The 26216-nt window shown below is 44.7% G+C and overlaps 2 protein-coding genes across 9 annotated transcripts in view; one reads left to right on the forward strand and one right to left on the reverse strand.

Annotated features, from left to right (window-relative positions):
* Positions 1 to 26191, forward strand: SLC7A9 (solute carrier family 7 member 9). 6 transcript variants are annotated; one of them, XM_036929850.2, is made up of 15 exons: positions 1 to 198; positions 602 to 750; positions 1536 to 1683; positions 1873 to 2115; positions 2524 to 2649; positions 2895 to 2994; positions 3718 to 3762; positions 4250 to 4373; positions 5142 to 5245; positions 14482 to 14578; positions 15589 to 15738; positions 20526 to 20700; positions 21522 to 21556; positions 22452 to 22564; positions 26071 to 26191. In XM_036929850.2, the coding sequence occupies exons 2-14, from the start codon at positions 664 to 666 to the stop codon at positions 22542 to 22544; spliced, it is 1527 nt and encodes a 508-aa protein (XP_036785745.1). In that variant the 5' UTR covers positions 1 to 198; positions 602 to 663; the 3' UTR covers positions 22545 to 22564; positions 26071 to 26191. The 6 variants fall into 6 exon arrangements, with proteins under 6 accessions (XP_036785745.1, XP_036785744.1, XP_036785750.1 ...); XM_036929849.2 differs by lacking the exon at positions 26071 to 26191 and having other exon boundaries at positions 22452 to 22750; XM_036929855.2 differs by lacking the exon at positions 21522 to 21556 and having other exon boundaries at positions 7 to 198.
* TDRD12 (tudor domain containing 12) overlaps positions 24890 to 26216 on the reverse strand; it is a 79427-nt gene continuing 78100 nt past the window's right edge. For 2 of the 3 annotated variants that reach the window (XM_057493000.1, XM_036929847.2), the window contains 3 exons: positions 26090 to 26203; positions 25852 to 26005; positions 24890 to 25765 (listed from right to left, as the gene is read on the reverse strand). In XM_057493000.1, the coding sequence (XP_057348983.1) occupies positions 25592 to 25765; positions 25852 to 26005; positions 26090 to 26203 (442 nt within the window). In that variant the 3' untranslated portion in view covers positions 24890 to 25591. The remainder of the gene's footprint in view (positions 25766 to 25851; positions 26006 to 26089; positions 26204 to 26216) is intronic. The other variant, XM_036929848.2, reaches the window with a different exon arrangement.

Below are 26216 nucleotides of genomic sequence, written 5' to 3' on the forward strand. Positions count from 1 at the left end.
GAGAAGAAGGTAAGGCTGTTGGGTGGTGGGAGGCTCATCGCTTTTCTGGCCAGTGACTGGAGAGGGTCCTTATTTAGAGAAAGGGTCCTGGAAATGACCATCAACTACTGCAGCCCTGAGCTGATTCTCCTCGGCAGTTTTCTCATACCTGGCATCACTCAGTGAAAAACTCCATTCCGTGGCCCTCTTGTGCACCGGGTGAGTACATCTTGGGAAGTAATGGTGAGAAAAGCACTCCTTCCTGGGACTTGATTCCAGTGTGTTTTAAAATTATTATTCTTGCTTTTGAAAACACGAAGTTGGAACCATGAAAGGAGAATGACTTTCAAAAGTATCACTGCTGAGGATTAAAAGCCAGTGGCATAGGCGCAGGGGTCTGATAGGGAAGGTTTGGAAAAGAGCTCGGGAGCTTTGCTCCGAGGCCAGAATAACATCATGAAGACTTGTTTTTCCTGGGACTGAGCAAATTATCCTGAAGGGATTGACAACAGTCCTCTCCTGAGACAGTAGCTGAAAATCTGCTTCTGGAGTCAGTTCCCACCACCCAGGGCGTTAGCGGAGAGCAGCCTCGCTGATATCTGTTTTGCATCTTGTCTGCTAGAGTGTTTGCTGAACCAAGGCCTGGCCCTCCTTGCAGCCTCCGAGAACTGGCTGGGGGGCAGAATGGGCGAGACAAGCATGAGAAAAAGGAGAGAGGATGAGAAGTCCACCCAGAGCAAGGAGCCCAAGACCACAAGTCTCCAAAAGGAGGTGAGGCCGGCCGTGGGGACAGGCCCTTCCCAGGCGGGGGGTTGTATCAGTGAGGAGCAGCAGGGCCTCCCAGTTAATCTCTGGGTGGGGACACTGTTCCTCGAGGCCCCTCTGCCAAGTGTGTGTGTGTCCCTTGGTGGCAAGCCACAGCTGGGGTCTTACCTGTATTCCGGGATCTAGTCCTGAGCACAGCCTCTGCCCGGGTAGGCGAGCACATACATGCAACATCACCTCGGATTCCAGAAGTCAGGCCTGGTGAGTAGGGGCCTGAGTCAGACATGTTCTTTCTTTTAAAAAAGTATTTTTCTTGATTCATAGATGATTTATGTGAGACACACAGATCTTTAGTGTTCAGTTTGATGGTGGGCCCTGGCCCTGAGTTCTGCCCCTGTAGATAACTTTGTTGAGTTGGCTGGCGTGGAATCACACGGTGCATCAGCTTGGTCTCCTTGGTAGGAAGCTCATTCCCTACAGAGCGGCACCAAAGTGCACAGCCCGTTAATGTCCCTGGAAGCCTCCATTGCCTTACCCACACTGGCTGTGTAACCCTGGGCTGTAACGTAGCCTTCCTGTGCCTCCATCTGCTCCTCTGTAAAGTGGGGGTGGCGATGGTGTGCCCAGCTCCTGAGGCTGTCACGAGTATGTCACATTGATGTCATGTCAGCAAAACCTGCGTTACGGCCTGGGAAGGGGCTGGCACTGCACCGGCCACACCGAGGGTAGGCGGTGGGCCCCCTGGGCTGGATCCGGGCGGCAGTGCCCACTCCTCCTTCCTCATGTCCAAGGTCGGCCTGTTCAGTGGCATTTGCATCATCGTGGGCACCATCATCGGCTCTGGGATCTTCATCTCCCCCAAGTCTGTGCTCAGCAACACGGCAGCTGTGGGGCCCTGTCTCATCATATGGGCGACCTGCGGGATTCTCGCAACACTGGGTAACAAGGCAACCCACCCTGCTGAGCTCTCTCTGCTGAACATGGGGACAGGCTACCTGAACTCAGGGCAGTCGCATGAGAGAGCCCTGCAGCAAGGCCCTGTGAGCGTGGCCCCCAGCGCAGGGAGGGCTCCCCGGACCAGGGCAATGCCGCACCGGGGCCTGAGACCCTCTCCTCTCTGTGTTCCAGGCGCTCTGTGCTTTGCAGAGCTTGGTACGATGATCACCAAGTCGGGGGGCGAGTACCCTTACCTGATGGAGGCCTTCGGCCCCATTCCTGCCTATCTCTTTTCCTGGACCAGCCTGTTCGTCATAAAGCCCACATCCTTCGCCATCATCTGTCTCAGCTTTTCCGAATACGTTTCTGCACCCTTCTACTCAGGCTGCGAGCCTCCCAAAGTTGTTGTGAAATGCCTGGCTGCGGCTGCCATCTGTGAGTACCCAAGTCAGAACCCCTGGGCAGGGCTCACAAAGGATCTGGCACAGATGGTGTGGGGAGACCCTGGCCTTTGCTCCTCGACATCCCGAAAGAGGCCAAGTGGGCTGGGGGTGCCGGTGGCCCAAAGCCCCCGTCCTTTGCTGGCCCTGCTGTGCTCTGCGGGACTGTGGCTGTGGGCCGTCCCCCAGGGCGGCACTGGGCAGGCCTAGCTGCTTCTCCAATACCCGGGAGGGAGGCAGCCCAGCTAGATTTCAAAGGTCACCGCCAGGTGCATTTAATGGATGGGTGGTTGGTGGGGGGCGGCTGGGGGGTGCCTGGTCAGGGAAAGACCTCCCAGGGCCCCAGGAAGGGTGGAGATGTTGAGCTGCAGACACAAGGGTGCCCCACCTCGGATCCTCCCAGTGTTCATCACCACAGTGAACGCTCTGAGTGTGCGGCTGGGGAGCTACGTCCAGAACGTGTTCACAGCAGCCAAGCTGGTGATCGTGGCCATCATCATCGTCAGCGGAATTGTCCTCCTGGCCCAAGGTGACCCGCGGCCGGGAGGGTGGGTGGGCGCCAAGGCACGGCCTTTTCAGCTGGAGGTGTTGCCCCTAAGTGTGTCTCTAAGGAAGCAAGCAGGAATTCAACAGAAAGAACCTTCCGTTTCCCCACTTTTCAGGGTTTGTGTAACAACCTGAGTCAGAGCCATCCCCTCGTTCCCATGGAGATGAGGCAGAGGCCCAGACTGGGCAGCTGACACCCACTATTCACACTGTCTGGCTTAATTACAGGAAATACAAAGAATTTTGAAAATTCTTTTGAAGGCACAAAAGTGTCTGTGGGAGCCATCAGTCTGGCATTTTATAATGGACTCTGGGCGTACGACGGATGGTAAGGCTCTTCTAAGATGCACCCGTCTGGTTGTGGGTTTCTTTAGGTTATTTGAACTAAAACCAGGTGGAAAGCAACAATTTCTCCTTTCTGGGGCTGGGGAGGACCCTAAAATTCACTTTCCCCTCTCCCTTTTGTTATGCACCCCACATCTCGCCCTTCGCTCTCCCCGGACCCCAGAGACACCGTGACCGCTGCCCCTTTCCCAGTCTCTCAAGGCCGCAGCCTGGCAGGGCGGCCATGAGCAGGCAGCAGTGGGCAGGGCTGCCCAGGCCCTTGATGAGGCGAGAATATTCAGCGGCACTTCTGTTTCCACCTTGAAAACACTGGCTTTTGCCCAGGGGACTCTCCATCCCGAGAAGAAGGGCGGCTGTCGGTGGTGCTGGGCTTTCTGCTGCACAAAGTGTCGGCTGTGTTCCTCTCCTTTTCAGGCAGTAAATCTGGCTTTTCAAAGCACCTTGGGAACTCATCACTCCCAATAATTCTTGAAAATTCCAGGGCGATTCCCATGGAGGAAAAAGACGTCCCAACTGACAGATGAGCAGATCTTGGTAGCCCCAGCAGCACCAGGGTTTTCTCTGGAAGAAATGGCCCTGAGATTCCTGCAGAATTTTCTCCATGGTGGACAGTCTTAAATGAGGCCAACATTTATTCTGTGTTTCACAATCTTAGCAAAGAAAATCAACGTCGTGTTGTCGTTCATGTTACTTTGTTTTCCTCTAGGAATCAACTCAATTACATCACAGAGGAACTGAGAAACCCTTTCAGGTAAAAAAGCTGGGCAGGGCAGGAGACAGTGGGCAGGCAAGCGTGTTTGTCTTCTCCCAAATCAGAGGTGGGATTGCTGCCCACCACGATGCCGCGATCCCCTCCCAGGCAGCAAGGGGCTCCCGTGAGCTCATTTACACTCGGAGAGGTTGATTTTGTTTGGGGTAGTGGAAAGGTGGTTGATAGGAAGAACAATATCTCTGGCTTGTTTTGCTTTATGAACAATTCAGTTTTCCTGCCCTGGAGTCTGAGAGAGGTAGAGTGTTTTCTCAGTTGAGAATGTCACGTACCCGCTGGGGCTCTTGCTGCCCCACAAGTCCCTGCATCTGCATGGGCCTCAGCAAAGGCAGCTGGGACCCAGCCCAGCATGGGGAGCAGGCAGGGGGATGGCCAGGGCGGCTGGGAGGAGACTGTTATTACAATCTTGAGAGCGTCTCATGGGCCACTCTGGTCTGACCCTGGATCCCTGCATCCCTTCCCTTCCCAGAAACCTGCCCTTGGCCATTGTCATCGGGATCCCACTGGTGACAGGGTGCTACATCCTCATGAATGTCTCCTACTTCACCGTGATGACTGCAACCGAGCTCCTGCAGTCCCAGGCTGTGGCCGTGGTGAGCGCCCCTCGTCTTTGCTGGGCTGTGGTCTGAGAAGGGCACAGGCACCGTATAAACGCTCCGGCTGAAGTGCTCTCGTGGCGGGGAGGGAAATAATCACTCAGGAGCCCAGAGAGTGAACAGGATGGGGGTGGGGGTGACCTGGATGCAGGCCCAGAGCTCGCCTGGAGCAGGGCTGGATTTAACCAGGGTTGGGGTTTTACCAAATATGAGGGAGAGAAAGGACAAGGCAGGAACTGAGGGCGAGCTTATGATAATGGCTCGTGGTGCTGGTACAGACGAGCAAGAGCAGCGGTGGGAGGGGCAGTGACAAGGCGGGAGTCAGTGTGCTGGAGGCTTCGTGGGGTGGGGTAGCCCAGGAAATGGATTGGAAACAGACAGCGGGGTGACAAGGACGGAGAGCGTGGAGAGGTGCTGTCGTGGTCGCGCTGAGTCAGCCACCACAAGGGCAGGTGGCTGAGGTGGGAAGGGGAACCGGCACGTTCCGAGCGAGGGGGTCAAGGAAAGGCAGGCTGGGTGTCAGGATGCTGAAATGACAGGAAGCTGATGGGTGGGTGCGGAAGACGTGCCAGTTACCATCAAAAAACACTGAGACACTCTGGAGAGAAAAACGGCCATGCTGCCAGGGGCCCTCTACCCCCCTCTCCAGGATGGGGGGGTCAGAGGCTGGGGGGCCGGGGCCTCCAGAGGGCCCAGCGGCTTACTGGGGACCCTCAGCCCTGGGGGCCGTGCAAGATCTCCGCACTCATCTGCTCCTCTCCCCAGACGTTTGGTGACCGCGTTCTCTACCCCGCCGCGTGGGTCGTCCCGCTCTTTGTGGCGTTCTCCACCATCGGCGCCGCCAACGGGACCTGCTTCACGGCGGGCAGGTAGGGCGCCCCCAGCTCCCACCCCCGGGGCAGAGGGTGGAAGACCAGCTCGGGGCAGAAATCCTCCTCACGACACAGTAGTAAGCCGAAGCCCAGGGAAGGCAGCGCGTGACCTGACGAGCCGGCACCCCGGCGCTGGACATGGCAGGCCCCGCAGGGCAGGAGAGGTGGTGGTTTCCGTGCGCTACTACCTACCTTGTGCATTTCTGTTGGCAGCTGCACCCAGAGGGTGGCGCTCAACGTGGGGCAACTTGAAAGTCCCATACTTCCCAGTTGCAAAATACCCTACATCACAAAACCACATGCTAATCACTCCTTAGCATAAGAACCAATCAGATCTACTAAAAATTGCCATGCTAATGAAGCACGTATAGCAGCACCAATCAGCAGAGCATGAGAGCTATATAAGCTGGGTAATATTCTATAGTTCTAACTTGAGAGGCTTGGGGGTGGACCCAGATCAATGGGCCTTGTTGCCACAGGACAGCAGTTGGCAGTCCCGGAGTAGGAAGGATGCATAACTCAAAAGGTTCATGTAATTGTATCCTATTCAATTGTGCTGTCATAAGGGCTTGCTCTACTTTGTGGATAGCTTGTACTGCCTCAGGCGTAAGAGAGCGCGGAGATGTTAGTTGTGAGTCCCCCTCTAGGATTTTAAACAGTGGTTTCAAGTCAGTGGTAGGTATCTTTAAAAATGGCCGCAACCAATTAATGTCTCCTAGGAGTCTTTGGAAATCATTCAAGGTTCGCAGCTGATCATGTCTTATCTCAAGCTTTTGGGGGTAAATAACATCTGTGGAAATAGTGGTTCCTAGGAATTTGCTAATACTAGACTTTTGGACTTTCTCACTGGCTATATTCAGTCCCCAAGTTTCTAGGGATTTAGTGAGCTTTACATAGGCCTCTTCTACCTCTGCTGATTGTGGGGAGCAGAGAAGGATATCATCCATATAGTGAATAATTTTTAGTTTGGGGTAGTTCTCGCGGATTGGTGCTAGCGCTTGCTGAACATACAGTTGACATATGGTGGGGCTATTTGCCATCCCTTGAGGGAGGACTTTCCACTGAAATCTGGCGTCGGGTTGTTCATGGTTAATAGCTGGCAGGGTAAAAGCAAACCTTTCCCTATCTTTGGTATTTAGGAGTATAGAGAAGAAACAATCTTTGATGTCTATTATGATTACTTTCCATTCTCTGGGTAGAGCAGAGAGGAGTGGCAGTCCTCGCTGGACAGGTCCAAACAGCCTCATTTGAGCATTTACTGCTCTCAAATCATGAAGCAATCTCCATGATCCTGACTTTTTTCTGATTATAAATATGGGCATATTCCATGGAGATACAGAGGGTTCTAAATGTCCTAATTGGAGCTGTTCTTGTACTAAGTGGTGAGCTGCTTCCAATTTCTCAGAGGATAGGGGCCACTGAGGAACCCATATGGCCTCCTCTGTAAGCCAGGGTATGGGCATGGCGTCCTCAATGGCCCCTAGGAAAAACCCAGGCCATGACGGTCATTTTTTACTTTGGGAAGGATAGGCTCTGTGCGTCCCTGTTGGTGTTTCCCTAGACCTTTACCAGGGATATATCCCATATCCATCATCATGCCTTGGGCAGGGGTGGAGTACTCATTAATGAGTTTAAGGCCTAGGCCTTGCATAACATCTCTCCCCCACAAATTGACTGGCAGTGGGAGCACATAAGGGGTAACTGTACCTTCTTGCCCTTCAGGCGCTTGCCATCTCAATGGTTTGGCACTAATGGTAGGACTAGACTCATATCCTAAACCTTGTAAAGAGTGTGAGGACTGTGTTACAGGCCATTTGGAGGGCCACCAGGTTGCAGAGATAATACTTTTATCTGCTCCAGTGTCTAGGATTCCTTCAAAACTCTTTTCTTCTATTTTGAGGGTCAATTTTGGTCTGTCTGATAAGTCTAATGCTATGAAAGCGGAATTGTAGTTGGAGGAGCTGAAGCCCTTTCCTCCTCTCTCCGCTGCGATGGAAGGGTAATTGGCGTGGAGACTAGGTAACACTAAAAGCTGGGCTATGCGGTCTCCTGGGGATATGGGGTAGATACCTCTGGGGGCTGAACACATAATTTTCACTTGTCCCTCATAGTCTTGGTCAATAACTCCGGGGTGGGCTACAAGGCCTTTTAAGGCGGCAGAAGAGCGCCCCAAGAGTAATCCAACTGTGTTTGGTGGTAAAGGGCCTTTGAAGTCTGAGGGAATAGGTTGAACTCCCATCTGCGGAGTTAACACTATTCTGGTGGTGGCACGGATGTCCAATCCCGTGGAACCTGGAGTGGCTCTCCTTGGGGGGCTTTGTTGCTCCCGAATGACACTTGTGTGCTGGTTGCCCCATATATTTGCGGGCCCTGACGGCGGGGGCCCCTCTGGGCGTTTTTTGGCAGCTCTAAGGGTTTCCCTTCTATGTCTTTAACAGATCGGCATTCATTGGCCCAATGTCTGCCTTTTTTGCACTTAGGGCATAATCCAGGGGTCTTTTGGGTTGTGTGCTCTAAAGTTGGGCTTCTACATTCTCTCTTTATATGTCCTAATTTCCCACATTGAAAACATTTAATATTTTTATTGGTAATTCTGGCTTGTTTGTGGCTTTGTAATATAGCCGCGGCTAGGCCCGCATTGGTGAGTGGTCCCCCTATTTCTCTGCAGGCTTTTAGTCAAGCATGCATCCCCTTCTGTTTCCAGGGTGTTATCGCTTGCCTGCATTCTTTGGTACACTGCTCGAATACTAATTGCTCCACCAGGGGCATAGCTTGCTCTTGGTCCCCAAATACTCTACCCGCGGCCTCCATCATGCGAGCGACGAAATCTGAAAATGGCTCGCTCGGCCCTTGGATAATCTTTGTCAAATTGCCTGACACTTCCCCTTTGTTAGTGAGGGCTTTCCATGCCTTAGCAGCGCACGCGTTTATTTGTGCGTACACCTGTGCGGGGAAGGCGGTCTGGTTGGCTACCCACTGTCCCTGGCCTGTCAACATATCATACGACCACGCGGGTTGCCCTTCGGCAGCGTTTGCACGTGCCTGGGTCATGCTGATATCATGCCACAACGCTTTCCACTCTATATATTGTCCCATGCTAGTAAGGCATGCTTTAGTCACATACTGCCAATCTGTAGGTGTCATAGCTCTGTCAACCTTTCAATCTGTGCTAAGGTGTAGTTAGCACTGACTCCGTAAGCCCGAATGGATTCTGCTAAATCTTTAACTTGTTTATGGCTCAGGGGCTGGTGGGAGCGTACCCCGTTGTCCTCAAACACAGGGAACATTTGCTTAATTGCTTGTATGATATCTGGGTGACAGAAAGTATGTGTACCGCTCACATAAGGTGGCGGAGCAGTGGGCGACGGAGAGCACCCTGCTTTCATTCTCTCTTTGGCCCGCTTTTCAGCCTTGCTGGTTCCCTTACTTCCGCACTTCGCGGTTCTAGTCTCCTCCTCCTCTTCCGAGGACATTAGTTCATCTTCTGATTCCCTATTGGAAAGTTGGAGTTCCCTCAACTCTTTCCAGGGGTATTTGCTATTTTCTCCGAGGTGGTCGTCACCTGCTTCTCGGGGCTCTTTCGCTTTTGCCCTGGACGGGCTCTCTCCCTCACTCTGGGGCTTTTTAACTTTCGTTCTAGCGGCCCTTTTTCGGCTGCGAGCTAGCTCTGTCTCCCGTTCCGTTTCTGACATGCTTTCTTGGATCTCTGTCAAAGCTCTCTGTCCTGCCTTTATCACCTTTTCACATTTTTCATCTTGTAGGCAAGCTCTAATCAGTTTCCATAGTGGTCTAGTGCCTCCTCTCAAGTGTCCCTCTTCTTCTTCTCTATCAAGATCTTTCCCTAACTTGTCCCAACTCGGGATGGAGAGGGACCCTGAACAGATAAACCAGGGGGCAACACGGTCTACTTCTTTTACAAATGATCCTAAAACTTTGGCGGAGACCTTCAAATTTCGCTCTTTGAGAACTGCCTGTAATGCTGAGACTAACGATGGTGCATTTCCCATGGTGCCTCTTTATTTACAGAGAACCATCAGCCACCACCCTTAAAAGCGCGTCTCTCGGAACTTACCTCTCCGGGCTTTCTTCTGTCCTGCAGTTCTGAATCCTCTCCAGATGTCTGAAGGGTCCTCCCTGTGCCGGTGATGTTCTGGTTCCCGGGTTTCGGCACCACTTGTCGTGCGCCCCGTCCTCGCTGGCAAGAACAGCACGCAACAACAGCAGGATTCTTCTGCAGAAAGCTTTAATCTTCAGCTCTTTGTGAAACAAATGTGTCGGGCAGGACCCAGACTAAACGAAGGGGCCAGCTTATATAGCTCTCATGCTCTGCTGATTGGTGCTGCTATACGTGCTTCATTAGCATGGCAATTTTTAGTAGATCTGATTGGTTCTTATGCTAAGGAGTGATTAGCATGTGGTTTTGTGATGTAGGGTATTTTGCAACTGGGAAGTATGGGACTTTCAAGTTGCCCCACGTTGAGCGCCACCCTCTGGGTGCAGCTGCCAACACATTTCACCGAGTGGTATCTCTGGTTATCTCGCGGAAATGTGCGCACAGTCTAGATCGGGGATCGGCCGGCTTTTCCTTAATGGGCCAGACAGTAAACGTTTGCTTGTAGGCCATACAAGTCTGTCATGTGGATGCAAGTCTGTCTTTGTAGTGCGACAGCAAACTGCCGTGGTTATGCTCCGCTAAAACGTTATTTACATAAGCAGGCACGGTTTGCCAGCCTCTGCCGCCTGGAGCCAGTTAGCAGCTGTGTTGTATTCCATTTTGTGATGTAGCGTCGTAATTTAACATAACCTCTGCCCGTGGAGCTGGGTGGGGGGTGTTTCATGAACACTATCTATGGGAAATGTTCTTGAGCACCCGTCTGGGCCCAGCCGTCCCGCGTTCCGAGTGGGCGGACTCCTGAGGTGAGAGGTCACACGCACACACTATGTGCCAGAAGATCGTTCTTCTAAGGCTGTGTCAAAGCACACAGGCAGTGCTGGTCCTGAAAAGTTCCTTCCTCAAAGGTGTTTTGGCCATTCTAGATTCTTTGCACTTCTATACGAATTTTAAATCAGCTTGTCAACTACAAAAAAGCCTTCAGGGATTTTGACCAGGACTGTGTTGAATCTACAGATCAGTTTGGAGAGAGGACTGCCATCTCAGAAGTATTGATTCTTCCAATCTATGGGCATGGGCTCTATTGATTTTGGTCTTTTGTTTTAAAAAATGTTTGAGTAGTAGGTGACAGTATACAGTTCTTGCACATATTTTGTCAGATTTATCCCAAAATCTTTCATATTTTTTGTTGTAAATGGTAATTTTCAAAATGAAAAAAATGTGGTTTATTGCTAGTTTATGGAAACATAATTTCAACAGCTCTATTGAAGTATAAGTAGCATAAAACTTTATAATTGTACTACTCAACGATTTTAGTAAATTTATAAAGCTGGGCAAGCATCATCACAATCCAATTCTAGAACAGTTTCCTCTTGCCTAATTGTAGTTGATCCCTGCTCCCACCTCCCACCATAGGCAATCACTGATCTGCTTCTGTGTCTGTGACTTTGCCTTTTCTAGACATTTCATCTAAATAGAGTGATACAGTATGTCATTTGTATCTGCCCTCTTTCACTTGGTATATTATTTTTAAGGTTCATCCATGTTGCAGCACTTATCATTCCCTTTAATCACTAAATAGTATATCCAGTACATGGATATACTACATTTTATCCAAGATGCTTGGCTTGTTTCAGTATGGGCCATGATGAACAATGCAGCTATGGACATTCAGCAATATGTCTGTGTAAAGATGTGTTTCCATGCCTCTCAGGTAGATTCCTAGGAACAGAATTGATGGATCATGTGGTAACTTTACGATTAACTTTTAAAGAAACTGCTTAACTGTTTATCAAGTGAATGTTCCATTGTTTCTATAAGCAACACATGAACATTCTGGTTTCATCACATGCTCACCAACACTTGGTATTGTCTTTTTGATTATAGTCATTCTAGTGGGTATATCACTACGGTTTTAACTTGCATTCCTCTAATGACTAATCTTTATTAGCATTTTTATGTGCTAATTCGTCATTCATATATCTTCCAGTGAAATAACTATTCAGACCTTCTGTCCATTTATAAAATTTGGGCTGTTTGTCATCTGATTGAGTTGTAAGAGCTCTCCATATATTCTGGATACAAGTCCTTTATCAGGTATCTGAATTGCACTTATTTTTCTCCCAGTCTGTGACTTGTCTTATTTTCTTAATGTTTTTTAAACATCAATGTTAACTTTGACAAAATCCAGTTTATCAATTTTTTTTCCATGTGTCATTGTTTTGTTGTCTTATCTAAGAACCTTTGCTCAAAGGTTCTGTTTTATCTTAGAAACTTTATAGATTCAGCTTTTACATGTGTGATCCATTTGGGGTTGACTTCGTGTAGTTCTGTACCTGCATAGCTTTGAGTGTTGGCCAGGGACTTGTGCTCTATTGAATTATCCTGGATATAATTTTCATGGGATCAAATCTAAGATTTTTATTTACTTGCTTCTGACTTTTCTATCTCACATAGACAAACCTTCCTCTCCTTTCATGAATACCTATCAAAGTTTTCTTCTAGCATTTTACTTTAGCTCTTTGGTCAATCTGGAATGTATTTTGATGTGAGGCATATAATCTTTTTCCCCAAATATTTACCTGTTGTCCCAATATTATTTATTGAATTATCCATCCTTTCCCCTATGACTTGAAATGCCATCATCATTCCCAATGTACTTGGTTCACTTACTTCATCTGATAAGACTTTTCTGTGCTATTATCATAGTTATTATGTATTTCACAGCTTCAGTAATGTAAAATCTGGTAGGACTGGTGCTCCCATGTTGGACTTCTCCTTTGCCTGTTCAGTTTTTATTTTTTAACATGATTGTGTCCAGTTCCAAAAGTCCTGCTTGCATTTTGACTGCATGGGCTTTATAGATTGGTTTGGGGAGAACTGGTGGGAGGTAGAGTGAATTAACAGCCCCATCTTGACTAAAATCTCCCTCCCTCTAGCACCTCCATTCTTCCTACTTTCACTGGCTTGTTCTGGGAAATAACACATTTATATATTTTCAAAGTTCAAATATATAGTTTTAAACAGATGGGACTTTCTGGATTTGTATTGCTGTGTTATTTTACTGTAGTCAGAAGTGTGTGATCTTTATGCTCTCACTTCTTTGGAAGTTTTAAGATCTCCCTGGTGGCCTACTGTAGTTTTTTTCTGTGTGTGTATATATATATATATATATATATTTTTTTTTTTAATTAAGATATCATTGATATACAATCCTATGAAGGTTTAACATGAGCAACATTGTGGTTTCAACATTCACCCTTATTATCAAGTCCCCCCACACACCGCACTGCAATCACTGTCCATCAGCGTAGTAAGATGCTACAGTCATTACTCTACTGCAGTTCTTACAGTCTTAAAAATGTGTATTCTATTAACTTCTTGCCTTTATAACACCATCAGGTTTGTGTCTTGACGGTTCAAATCTTATGCTCTCACAGTGAATGTGTCAAGCATTGCCTTCTGTTTCAAAGGCTCTTGTTTTTTGTGTCTACTTGGTAAACTGTTGCCTTTTTAGTAGGAACTCTCCCTCTTTTTGCTTTAGATTCCATTGTGTCTGATATTGGTATTGCTGGACCAGCTGTCTTTAGGCTGCTGTTCTTGTTAATACAACAGCCCATCCCCTTTACCTCCCACCTCTTGGTGTCAGAGCTTTGCTTGTGTCTCAACAAACCCACCCCAAGAGTCTCCAGCTGGATAAGAGGAAACTGATCACTTTTAATGTGGTTACAGCTACAGATAAATTTCTAACACATTCCTTTGTTTTCTTGGCTTAAAAAAATATATTATCCTGATTATCCATCAAATTTCCTTTATTCCTTTTTGTCTCCTGCTGATGTGGGTTATATTTCTATTCTTTTAGCAATCATCCTTACAATTTAACATAAATACCTGCGAGTCTATCAGTATCTCAGTTCTCTTCCCGGACTAGTGCTCTGCCTTTTGTATGGTCTAGTGTATCAGCTACACCTTGTTTATAAACCCACACCTCCCAGAAAGGTCATTATGACAAAACTAACATGCCTATTACTTACAGACCCACCCAACATATTTCACTGCCATTCCCCTAATGTTGCATCTTCAATCAACTCCTTCTGAATTCACTTTTTGCTGGGAGATTTTTAAAAGTTGACTGGAGAATAGGAAATGTTTCATAGTTATTGTCTCTCTAAAAATGTATTTTGCCAGCAGTCTTGATAGTTTAGCTATACAGAATTCTCATCTGAAATCAACTTCCCTCATCACTTTGAACATATTTCCCAAGAGACGTCTGTTGTTCTGATTGTCCTAATTCTTAATCTTTTAAAAATTCAGTAGCTTTAAAATTTTTTTCCTTACAATACTTTTACATCTGAGGATGTCTTTGTCTAGTAACTGGGTTCAGTTGCAGGCTCAGTGTTTTCTATTCCGTATAAGCACTCTTTTTTTAAAATTTGCTGTATCCCATTCAATGTAGTTGAACTTTTTCCTGTTCCTTAATTTCCTGTCTACATTGTCCATTTCTCTATGCTTCATACTCAGTTCTAGTTTCTGACTTACCTTTTCACTTGTATCTAATTTATCTGTTATTGTAGTAACTTTTTATTTTTTAGAAATTCTCTTTAGTTCTTTCCTCTTTCTCTCTTCAACATTTTAAGCAGTCTTTCAGGTTACTGCATCGCCAGCAGATCTTGGGAGGAACTACACCATATGGTGGTGTCTACTGATTCACCCTTTTCTGATTTTTTTTTTAACCACTGAAAACCTTCACAGCCCTGTATCTAGAGGCGAGACGCGCCATGGCTGCTCCTGCCAGGTGTTCCAGGCCCTCGGGGCTATTGGCCCTCGTCTAGTTTTTACATTTGTTTCTTGTGTAAGTTTTAGGATTCACATCAGCTCTCTCCTCGAGAAGGCCTCCCCAACCATCCCCATCCTTTCCCCCAGCTAAGTGACGCCTCGGCACTGGGACAATAGCATTCCTCTCAGATGCATTTAGCCACCTCACTTTCTTCAAAACCCACTCACCTCTGGAGGCGGACTCCTCCTCGACGCCAGGGTCCCATCTCTGGCCCGTCTTGTCGTCTCAGTAGTGCAGCTCAGCCTGCTTGCTTACCAACTGACATCTCTATTACCACTTTTGCAGACTCGTGTACGTGGCAGGCCGGGAAGGCCACATGCTGAAAGTGCTCTCATACATTAGTGTCAAGCGCCTGACTCCAGCCCCCGCCCTTATCTTTTATGTAAGTGTGCTTTCCACCATAAAAACACCCCTTGAAGGCAGAGGGCCCCTCAGTTTGGATGGGAAGGTAAACCTGTATTGCTAAGTCCAGTGGTTTTCAAATGATCCAGGTTCCCTTAGTCATTAGACATGAAACAGAAATATGAAAAAGCCCAAGACAGTTCAGTTTACCCAATCCCTGCTCCTTGTTCTAAACTTACCCATGAAAAGCACTGCTTGACTCAACCAAATCTTGTATCCTCTAGACTTCCTACCTATACATTTGTATGTCCTTGATCCTTGGAAACAAACTATACGAAAACCCACTAGCTAATAGGAAAGGAGAATATATGCTTTGCAAGGTGGCTACTGATAGCAGCTTCTCATTATGGTCCAATACTTCAGAAGTCATGGGATCCTTGTGCAGTAAAAACCCTGACACCTTGTTATTGCAGTCCCTCAGGGAGGGTGGTCCCTGGTTGTGTCCAACTGTCTTGAGCACCTGTGGCTCATCCTTACCCCAGCCTCAGGGCCAGGCTCCTCCTCCCAGCCCCAGAGGAGGACCGCACCGTCAGCCTGCTCCCGCTGAAAATGAAGAAACAGACCCGAATGACAAGGCTTTTGGAATCATAACTCCAGGGTCATGCAACCAAGGCGGGTCAAGAACAGACCCAGACAGCTTGCGGTTCACAGCCCAGGGCCCTTTCTCGCGAGGACAACTCTTTGGAAGGAAAACTCATAATTAGGAAGTTGGTGCAATACACATGTATATTTTGTTTTTCCCCAGTTTAAAATCATAACATCAAAGAGTCACAAATTTTCCAAATCCTTTTTGTGTCAGCCTCAAAGAAAACACCTATCATAGTCAAAGTCTGTATTTAACCCCAAATATAATGGGAAACACGGGAGTTGTCTTTCATGTGAAAATAAATATTTATCCACAGGCCCAACTGCTTCTTCACTCTCCTGTGAAGTGGTAAGGATAATGTGTTTATGTACTGACGACCTAAGAATTCATTCTCCTTCTACTAGGGTATCATAGCAACTATTTATATCATCCCTGGTGACATAAACTCATTAGTCAATTACTTCAGTTTTGCCGCATGGATGTTTTATGGCTTGACGATTCTAGGACTGATTGTGATGAGGTTTACAAGGAAAGCAGCAGAAAGACCGATCAAGGTAAGTTTAGTGCCACAAATGTCACGAGTGGCTTTAATTTTTTGAAATGGATTATAGAGGGTAGCTACCTTAAACTCTAGTGGCATCCTTCTATTTCCAACTTGAGTCTACTTGTCTCTTGAATATATTTTAGAGTGGGAATTTGCTCCTGAATTCTGGCCCCAGACCCATTTCCACACATGCAACCACGGATAGTGGTTTGGGCTCCTTCCCGCCTCCCTGACTGAATGCTGTGGGTTTATATACAAAAGAGGAAGAAGAATTGGTTTTGTTTTGCTTATGTTAGGGGCTTTTATTATTTTTTTTAAGAACTGTGCTATTTAGGTAATGACAAGCACAGATGTAAGAAGGGAGGCAAGCTGAGGGCTTAAGTTACTGGGACGAGAGTAAAGATGTCTTTCAGCATTAGAATTTTGCTTAAGAAATTGGTCTTTCTGGTACTGAATCAAGAATATCACTGAGTCTCCAGAGTCATGTGAGACCAGAGCGGCCTGCCTGCAGTCAGGCAGTCCCACCTCAATCAGCTCACCTAGCAGGTGGAATCATGACACAGTACAGATTTTTAATCTGCATAAAATCTCTCAAACAGAAATAAAAAGGGTTTGAGAGAAAATAACTATGGAGACAGGAAAAAAGGGATATAATACATGTATAATTAGAATCCCTGGAGAAGAAAACGAGAGTAACAGAATTCTTAAAAAGTTTAATTCAATAAACATTTCCTGGGGTAGGAGGGAAAATTGGAGGGGGACTTGAACCAACACATTGACAGGTATACCAAGGAACTGGGAAATCAAAGCTAGAACAGGCAACAATGAAATATATTCTCATTAAATGATGGAGTTTTTTGAAAAACAAAACAAAACAAAACCTGCTGTGGGTGTCCACTCCCCTTTCCTGTCCTCCCCCAACCCCAAATCCACTTATAAAGGAAAAAATATAGGCATCAGACTTCCCGTGAGCAGCACTTCATACTCTAAGACCCGAATGACAGCAGATTTAAGGTACTCAAGAAAAGAGAATGTAAGCCAAAGATTTCATATCCAGTCAAACTGACTTTGAAACATAAAATCAACTAACATGAAATAACTCAAGGCAGGTGTCATTAAATGAGGTTGTCTGAGGAACTATCTAGAGAATGAGTTTCTGAAACCAAAAAGTCATTGGCATCAGGTGAATGTATGTAACTAGAGTACTAAGACTAAATGGTGGGAGATTAAACATAACAAAACAGTATATAAATATTAAGCACTGACAACATAACAGAGATGGAAGAGAAAGCATGTGAAAGTATGCCAGAGAAACTGCCTTAGACACTATTTAAAATTAGATGCAGGGGGAAAGAGAATTCCTGGCTAATTTCATTACTGCTTATTACCAACAGTATCTAAAAAAGAGGAGACTAAGGTATGTCTACTATTTATAATGATTACCCTCAGAACAAAAGCACAGCACTTACAAATGCCAAAAGGTATTATCAAAAAAACAAAAAATAAAGAGAGACACAAACCCAATAGACTGTATCATAAAAGACCCCTTACATAAAGAATCAGACTGGGAAACAATCAGAGTACCTTCCTGGTCAACATTATTCTGGTAGAATGCATAATTATTAGGGCTTTCTGCTGTTGTCGTTATTAGTTGTTAATACCATAAAACTTTACAGAAATCTATCAATCTCTTAATATTCTGACTTATAGCTGGTAGTGATATGGGAAAGTTAATATTTAAATTCTCAAAATGAAATACAATATTTTTAATATGAATGTGAGGAAAGTGTCAAATTGCATTCCAAATCCAACACAAGTCAGAGTCATGTATAGGCATACTGAAAAGTGTGAGGCTTGTATGTCTCAGATGTAACCACTTGTTAACCATACTAAGTGGCTGGACATCAGGAAATCATTTTAAAGAACTTTACTTCCTGGTACAATATACATTCTATGTAGTTTGTAGTTCTATGTTAGAACTACAAACTACATTCTCTGTTTCTAATGCAACAGAACAGGAAATTAATAAAAAATTAAACTTTTCAGTCCAAAGGAAATAGGAAATCAAAGTACATAAATCCCTAAAAACAATAATGAAAACAAGACATATAATCCATAATCAGTGCTTTAAAGAAGTTCGCATTAAATGCATCAAAAATGAAATTAAATAGGCAACTCAAAAAGTAAAAGAACAAAGAAGACCAAGAATACAGAGGGAACTGATAAACAACAGAATTTATGGTTCTTAACTGGACTATTTGAGTTTTAGAATTTCCCCATGAATTCTTATTCTGCTGGGGTTACACTTTCCTAGGAAATTGTCCATTCCATCTAGGTGTTCAAATTCATTTGTATAGAGTTGTACAAATTAGTTTCATGATTAAAAACACTTCTTATGCTCTGGAGATTATTTATCCATTTTTATTTCTTATTTGTATATTTGTGCTTTAATTTTTCAAGTTAGCTACAGGTTGTTTTATGGATATTTCAAATTATTTTTATGGAATATATTAGTGATACCCAACCTTACAAAGATGGCAAAAAAAAGGCAGGTGGGAGAAAAAAATCACAGACCAATCTCGATTTTGAATACTGATATAAAAATCTTTAAAATTGTTTAACAAATAGAATCCAATTACGTTAAAAGATAGTATGTCACAACTAAGCCAAATCTATGTGAGGATGGTTAAAGATAGAAAATCTATTAATTATCGGTTTAATTTCTGGATGGATATAATTCATCATATTAGTACATCTATGGAGAAAAGCCCTATGATGGTATCCCACAGATGCCAAAAACAACCAAGTAAAATTCAACATACGTTCCTTACTGATAAAGACAGGAATTTGTAACTATTTCTTAAGCATGGTCTCTCTCTCTCTCTCTCTCTCACACACACACCCTACAGCAAAAAGCTATCTTAATAAGGTAACACTAGAGAGCTGTCTGCTAAAATGAACAAGAATGCCTTCTATCTCTGTCATTTAACACTGCCTGAAGACACCAGCAGGGCAATCAGAAAAGAAGGCAATCCGGAGCAAAAGGATTAGAGAAGACTTTAAAGGCTCTAAAACTTTCTCCTTTCCAAGATAATAAAATTGTACATCTGGAAAATCTGAGAAAGGATCAAAGAAAAAAAAGAAAAATATAGAAAAGTAGTAAGATATAAAATTAACACATTGGAATCAGTAGCCTTTATTTATAAAAGTATCCAATTCAAAGATAATGCAAGAGAACACCTCATTCCCCAAAACAGAAAACAGACTTAGCAAGCAGTTAGACCTCTAAGTGGAAAAGTAATTCTCCTGAAAGACAGAAAAGGTAATTTGAATAAATGAAAATTCATACATGTTTTTGGATAGAAAGATGTCACTGTTCCTTCATTAAGACATTTAATGAGAGCACAATAAAAAACACCATCTAATATATTTTTTGGAGTTAGATGATTATAAAGTTCATATTGAAGAACACAGATTAGTCAAGAAAAAACTTTTTAAAAAAGAGCAATATTAAAATACAAAGATTCTAAAATTTGAGTATTATGGTCTAATGCATGAAAAAATTAATTGCTTTGTAATCCAAGAATTGGGAAAACCTTTCCTATGACTCAAAATCCAGAAGTCATAAGGAGAAAAAAGGACAAATATGACACCAATAAAGTAAACATTTATACATTAAAAAAAGAATAAGTTAAAAATATACATAATGTAATGGGTGAAACAGTCATACCACAAAAAAGGGCTAATATTCTTAAAGAGCTCCTTAAAATTGAGATGGGAATTACCAACAAATGGAGAAATAGAGAAAAGATATAGAAAGACAGTTCAAAGAAAAAAATGCAATGACACTGAAAACTGAAACAAATGCCAGTAAGCCCAATGTTGCTCCTAATAAGAGAACGCATAACAAAATTCTAATGAGACACCATTTCTTGCCTGTGAGATGGGCAGAAATCCAAAGTCTGGCCATCCTCCATCGGTGAGGCTAGGGAACAGCCTCTCTGATGTCCACCAAACACTGCTAGTGGACTACAAATGGTTTAGCCACTGTGGAAGGAAACTTGTCAGTATCTAACAAGTTATGTATGCATTTACCTTTTGACCCAGCCATCCCATTTTGAAATAATCTATCCCTAAGTAAAATTTACTTTAGCATGAGCTGTAACAGCAAAAGATTCATTACAACCCAGTGTCAACTAATGGGAGACGCTGAATAAATTTTGGTGCATCAACAAAGTATAGTATGGAACAGTAGAAGATGGATGAGAAATAATTTCATGTATTGCCATGGCACTATCTCTGGAATATATTAATAGCAAAAAGCAAGGTGCAAAACTATCTTTTATGTATTTGCTACCTTTTCTAGAAGAGAAGATGAACACGTATATATGTGTACACGCATGCATAAATGTATATTTGCTCAAAGAAATAATGGACAGGTAAAGCTAGAATTGATACAATATACAGGATAAATCATCCAATTCCTACAAGTCAATGACAAGACAAAAAAAAAGAGAGAGAGGAGGAAAGAAACATGTCAGGGACAAAGTCCACATCAGAGATGTATACTGAGTATTTACAGAAAAATGACGATGTCTGACGTTTTCTTTATATTCTAGGGAAAAGAGAAAGTAGAGTAGTAGAAGTAAGACTGGCGAAATTACTTAAAAATTTTTGGAGAGCGGGTACCTGGAGTTCATAATATTCTGCTATCTCAGTGTTTTTGTTTTCAGCAAAGTTTTCCAAAACAAAATGAATGCACCTGGGCCAATCACACCCCCGTGTTTCTGCCTCCAGGTGCCCATTTTCATCCCCATCTTGGTGACTCTTGTGTCTGTGTTTTTGGTTCTGGCGCCAATCATCAGTGAGCCCGCGTGGGAGTACCTCTACTGTGTGTTATTTATACTGAGCGGCCTAATATTTTACTTCCTTTTTGTCCACTATAAGTTCGGATGGGCCCAGAAAATCTCAAGTAAGTATCAGCCAAGGGCTGTTCTTCTGTCAGTGAGGTGCGGAGAGGGGCGGCGTGCTGCAACTCCCCTGCCCTCTGCCGAGACCTTCCTGCCACAGGACCCCACGCGGCTAGCAGACCTCACCTCCTCTTTGACCTGCTCCCCTCAGTGCGACACCTCTGGGTTCCACCTGGGGCACCTCCTTTGCTCTTGTTAATTACTGTACCAAATGGGAAGGAAAAACACCATTTTCTTTTCTTTGTAAACTAATGTAAAATTTACCATCTTAACCATTTTTAAGGGTACTTAACCATTTTAAAGTATATTCACAGTGCTGTGTATCTGATCTCCAGAACACCTCTTTCTTTTGCCCGATACATAGACATCACCTGAGAGGCTCAGCAGCATCCCTCAGACACCCAGAAAGTGACAGGGTTGGGACGGTGGCCTGGGTCTCCCAATGCCTTCCAGTCTTCCACTCAGTAATCCTGGTTCCTCATCTGTTGTAGGATGACTGTTTAAAAGTTGAGCTATGTTAGCCACTCTCACTTTGAAAAAGAAAGTAGTGGTACCAAAGTTCATCAAGGAGACTTGGAAGGACACTTGTGTATTATCTTTACAATGTGTTTCCCAATTTACAAAAGCCTTCCAGGCTCCCGAGTGCCCTCACCAGGCCAACAGCAATCCATGGGCCATTTCTTGGTCTCCCTCTCCCTTCAAGTTGAGTTGCTAGAAGGCAGGAATTGGGCTGTGCATAATTTAATCCTGGACTTATGCACCAACCACTTAATATCTATTGAGTAAATGTGATTAAAAATCTGCCCCTTCTTTTCTCCTTCAGCTTGTCTGAACAAAGAAGTACCACCATTCCTTCAGGTACCCTGGGTGGTTTTATTTATAATACATGCAACTCAGAGAGACATACAAGGTAGAAAGAGCAAAACTCAACTGGAAGGGGGTGAAGTTGGCCTGAGACTTTATTTAGCCTGAGCTGGTGGGCACTGAGGGTGCCTTTCTCCAGCCCATGCAAGTTTCAGACCCTCTCATCTGTGAAATCTGACTGTGGTGTTGTAAGAGAGAACCTGTTCCATATTGATTGAGAACATGAAACCAAAAACACAAAATGCATTATTTCTACCAAGGACTTTTCTCCTTTCCTGGACAGTTCCGCCCAGCCCTAACCTCTTTCCTCTGGTCACACCCTGAGCTGAGAGACTGGCTGCAGGCCCACTATCAAGAGGAAAGAAAATTTATTACTGAAAGAAAAACAGCCATTGTCCCCACACACACACCTCTGAAAATAAACTTAGATTTGATCATACCAGCAGAGAAACTAGCCCGGATGACTTACAGTCTAAAAGTATAGACTATGTCTTATTTCTCAGCTTTAGAATATTTAGCCAAGCTGCTCCCTACAAAAACCTGTAAGCTGGAATTAAGGAGGTAGAAATAATGAACAATCTGGATTTTCAACAAGATGCTTAGTGACTTCAGACTAAATATTCAACTCTTGGTCAGTGGCAGTTAAATACACACACAGAATTGAGCCATTCATATTTTCCCTATGGAGTACAACATTTGGTGGCAATAAAACTTAGCAGGTCCAAGGGTGGTTCTGGCCACCTGGGACCACCACCGTCCCCTGAGCGAAGGCTCCAAGGGGGACACACCACCAAGGGGTACTAACAGTGTTACTGCCGATATAATATATGACAATATAACAATAAGCAGGATGGAGTTGACTTGTATTTCTGACTGATCCCCACCCCAGGGCCTGTCACCATGCACCTGCAGATGCTACTGGAAGTGGTCCCGCCAGAGGAAGCCCCGGAGTAGTCGCTCTGTCTCCTGGAACCAAGTCTAAGCTGTGGTGACTTTAGTTTTGTAAGCAGTATTTGAGGTTATTTCTTACTGATGCTTTCTTAAGAAAAAGAATGTATTCAGATGTTTATAATACTGTTATTTTCAGATATCCTTAACTCTTTGGGTGGGGGTTCTAGACAGGCACAGGGACGGGTGGCTGCTCACGTTAGCAGGTGCAGGTGCACTCAACAGATGGCTGCCAGCCAGGGAAGGGCTGAGAAAGAGCTGCCACCCTTTAACAAGGGGCACAGCACATGTACTTAAATCAAGGGTATTCTTCAAACTTGGTGATCAATATTAGGTATATGTATTTATATAGAATTGGTGAGATTTCTGCTTTGATTGAAATAGATTTTTAAAATACTAAACTACAAATGTTTTGCCACCTACCAAAAGTCTTGCCACCCCGATGTTTTACCTGGGATTTATGTGACGGGGCCATCCAGGCTGAATGTTGAGGCCCCCCCTGCAAAGCTGGCCATCCGGAACCAGTCGCAGTCTGTGCGTCCACAGCGGGTACTGTGATGAGTGGTCAGCATCACGGGCTCCCCAACAGCCTTCACTGGCATTTTGGTCAAACCAGGAAGTGGGGTGAATAAATTTTATATTTGGCACTCAGGGAAAAGACTAAAACACGTAAGTAACATTTCTCTGAAAACACTGAAATTTTATTGATATACTACAACTTCCACACCAAAATTGACTAAGTATGTGAGCAATTTAGAAAAACAGAGACAAAAGAACCTTTAAGCTGCATTTTAGAAATTTACCCAAAACAGGAAAACCTGTACATACTAATAGTAGAACCAAACAAAAAAATTAGTAATTGTTTGCATTTCACAAATCAGTGTCCTATGTCCTAGAAAATGCTATTCAGAACTTCGAACAATAGTAAATTTAAACATCAGAAAAAAAATTAAGACTTAAACAAATAGTCCTCCTCCCCCGATGTTTTCATTTAGCTGTCTGTGAACTACACAAGATAATTAGCATTACATCGTTTCTGGGAGCAGGACCCCACCATTTCTACATGGGAAACACGTATTCATGCAACTGTACTACTTGCTGTTGTTATTTGCTATGTTTCACAAAAGAGACTGAATACAACCGAGCACACGCTGCAGATGGCCCACAATCACGGGGGAGGCCAGCGCAGCCCAGGGGCCTGGCCACCACCCCACAGCCCTCCCCTGGCTGAGCAAATGTTGCTTCCACAGAAACTGACACCTGAGGACATTAAGAGTCAAACCTTTGCCGGCAAAGACACCAGGACTTCCTGCTTCCCAAAGAGCCTGTCCAAGCTAGCCACAAAAAAGGAGAATCAAGGAAGGGAAAAAAAGGAAAAAAAAATCACACGAATTTGTATGCCAATTTGACACCTGCCAGTCAATCTGCAGGAGTTGCGGCAGCAGCTCCTGGATGCGCTCCGGCCGCTGTGCAGGCTGCTCCAGCAGAGGGCAGTGGTCGGCCCCAGTCAGGAGCCCACGGCCCACCTGGAAGCATTCTGGGCACCCCCAGGGCGAGGCGAGGCTGCACAGTGAGCAGAATGTCTTATTTTACAGATGAGGAAACTGAGAGCCAGAGTGGGATGCAGACCTGCTCACAGGATGGCTTGGTGACAGGATGGCTTATGCCAGGGATGTACAAAAACTTGGGCATCTGTGCTTTCTGACGTGTGAAAAGAATGCAGATCTTGGGGGCAGTCTCAACAGTCCCATTCTATCCATGTTCTGCACTTTCAGGCAAAGCTGCCCGACTCCCACTGAGGAAGTGAACAGGATTTAGATTTGAGCTCAACAGCTCAGCTTTCTAAATTGTTCAATTAACATGACAAGTCAGGCTCTGGGCATTCCCACATTTAAGTGGTAATGATGATACCCATTTCTCCTGAAAACTGGTGACCCTGGGCATCACTGCTTCCCCCTAGGATGGCGTCGGGGGCGTCTTTAGGATTCCCCACATGCAGGTGCTCTGAGGTCCTTTCAGGTCCCGCTGGAAAGAAACCATCGTCTCCTGTGCCTGGAACCCCGCCGGCTCAGGGCGTGCCCCACAAACAGCAGCTCTCCCTCCCAAAGCCCTGGCTTTGGTCGGTGCGACCCCATTTTCATCCCGGGACTACCTCTTCATAAGAAGTAAACTTACCCTGAGTAGCTACCAAGATCTTAAGAATCCCAGAAGTGTTCATGCACAGTCAGTTATATCGAATCCCAACTAACTCCTGGTTGAAAAGGCCTGTTAGGCAGTGCTGAGTATGACTGTGGAAGCCAGAAACCTCACTTTCTATGCACAAGACCAGGTTTTCAGGAATGCACCAAAAGTAAGTCTACATGAAAAATGTGAATAGACTAACTCCAAAGGGCGCAGTTCATCACCCCAGTGCCACAGCGTGCTCTGTCCCTCGAGTGTGTCGGGCTGGGCTGTGGAAGCCAGGCCTGTGTTAGACTGGCTTCCTCTGTCCTCGACAGTCACCCTGCCTTTTTTCAAATGGGCTCAGAATTTCTCACCATTACCAATCCCAGTGCTGAAAGATGATACTTCATATTTATTCTTGAAATGCAAAAAAGTTGACAGTGACTCTGCTTTTCTGAGCTTTCGTTCACACAGCAACATCTCCTATTGTCTGGTCTCCCGGCTGCTCCTCAGGATTTAGTTCACATTGTCATTCACTGTCACTCTCGTCATCCTCCGAAGTTTTGTCACTGTTCTCAACCAGCTCTGCCACTTTGCGGGGCAGGTTTTTAGAATTTACAACTAAAAGAGTTAGATATTATTTTAAAATGTTAATTATAGACTAATTAGCAAATCTTTCCCCTCATTATTTTGGTCAATGCAGGAAAAGTCTCAGGTTCTTGCTCTATTTTGTGACTTATTTTATATTTTCATTATTTTAGGCAGAAATGAATTGGTGAAATTTGCCTGCTTATAAATAATTATAATCCTTGTATTATAAGAAAGTGTATTTATAACCAAGAATTGACATCTCCTCAAACCAGAACATACAGCACCAAGATTAACCACAAGGAGAAAACTAATTCCTAAGGCTCTACATTAACAACCCATTTCCACAAAGGCTGCCTTCCTACAATCAGCTGGGTGCTTACACCCACCCCCATGGCTCCCAGGCTTTCTCCAGGGAGGCAGTGCACCCCACTTACCCTCCGAGAAGTGGCCATCCTCATCACTTTCTTCCCAGTGATCAAAATCAAAAGCCACATTAGGGTTCTGTTCAATATAACAGTTCACATTACATGAGAGAATAAAACACTCAGAGTGTTAAGACCAGTCAGCCACGGATACTTTCAACTCACCTTCTGTTTGAGTAAGCGACACCAAGATTCCCTTCTCTCTTTTGCAAGAGTGATTACAGGTTCATCGTTCTGAAGGACGCATTTGCAGTTATCTTTCGTTATACTGGCGTGCAGCTCCATATCAGCCAAGTAAAATTTCTCTCCCACCCAGGCACTAGGTTTGCAAACAGAAATAGGGTCAGCCTTCTTAAAAGTGTTAAAAAATTATTTTTTTTATAGGAAATATATATGAACCTACCTGAAAACAACTCTATCTCTAAAATATTTACATTTATAATCTTTTACATTCCTTATGCTTATCTTCAATATGACTACATCTTCCTTTTGGAACCATTTTATTTGTGGGTGGAAGCTAGAAGAAAAGA

The sequence above is a fragment of the Manis pentadactyla genome, chromosome 15, assembly GCF_030020395.1.
Source record: "Manis pentadactyla isolate mManPen7 chromosome 15, mManPen7.hap1, whole genome shotgun sequence".
NCBI lineage: Eukaryota > Metazoa > Chordata > Mammalia > Pholidota > Manidae > Manis > Manis pentadactyla.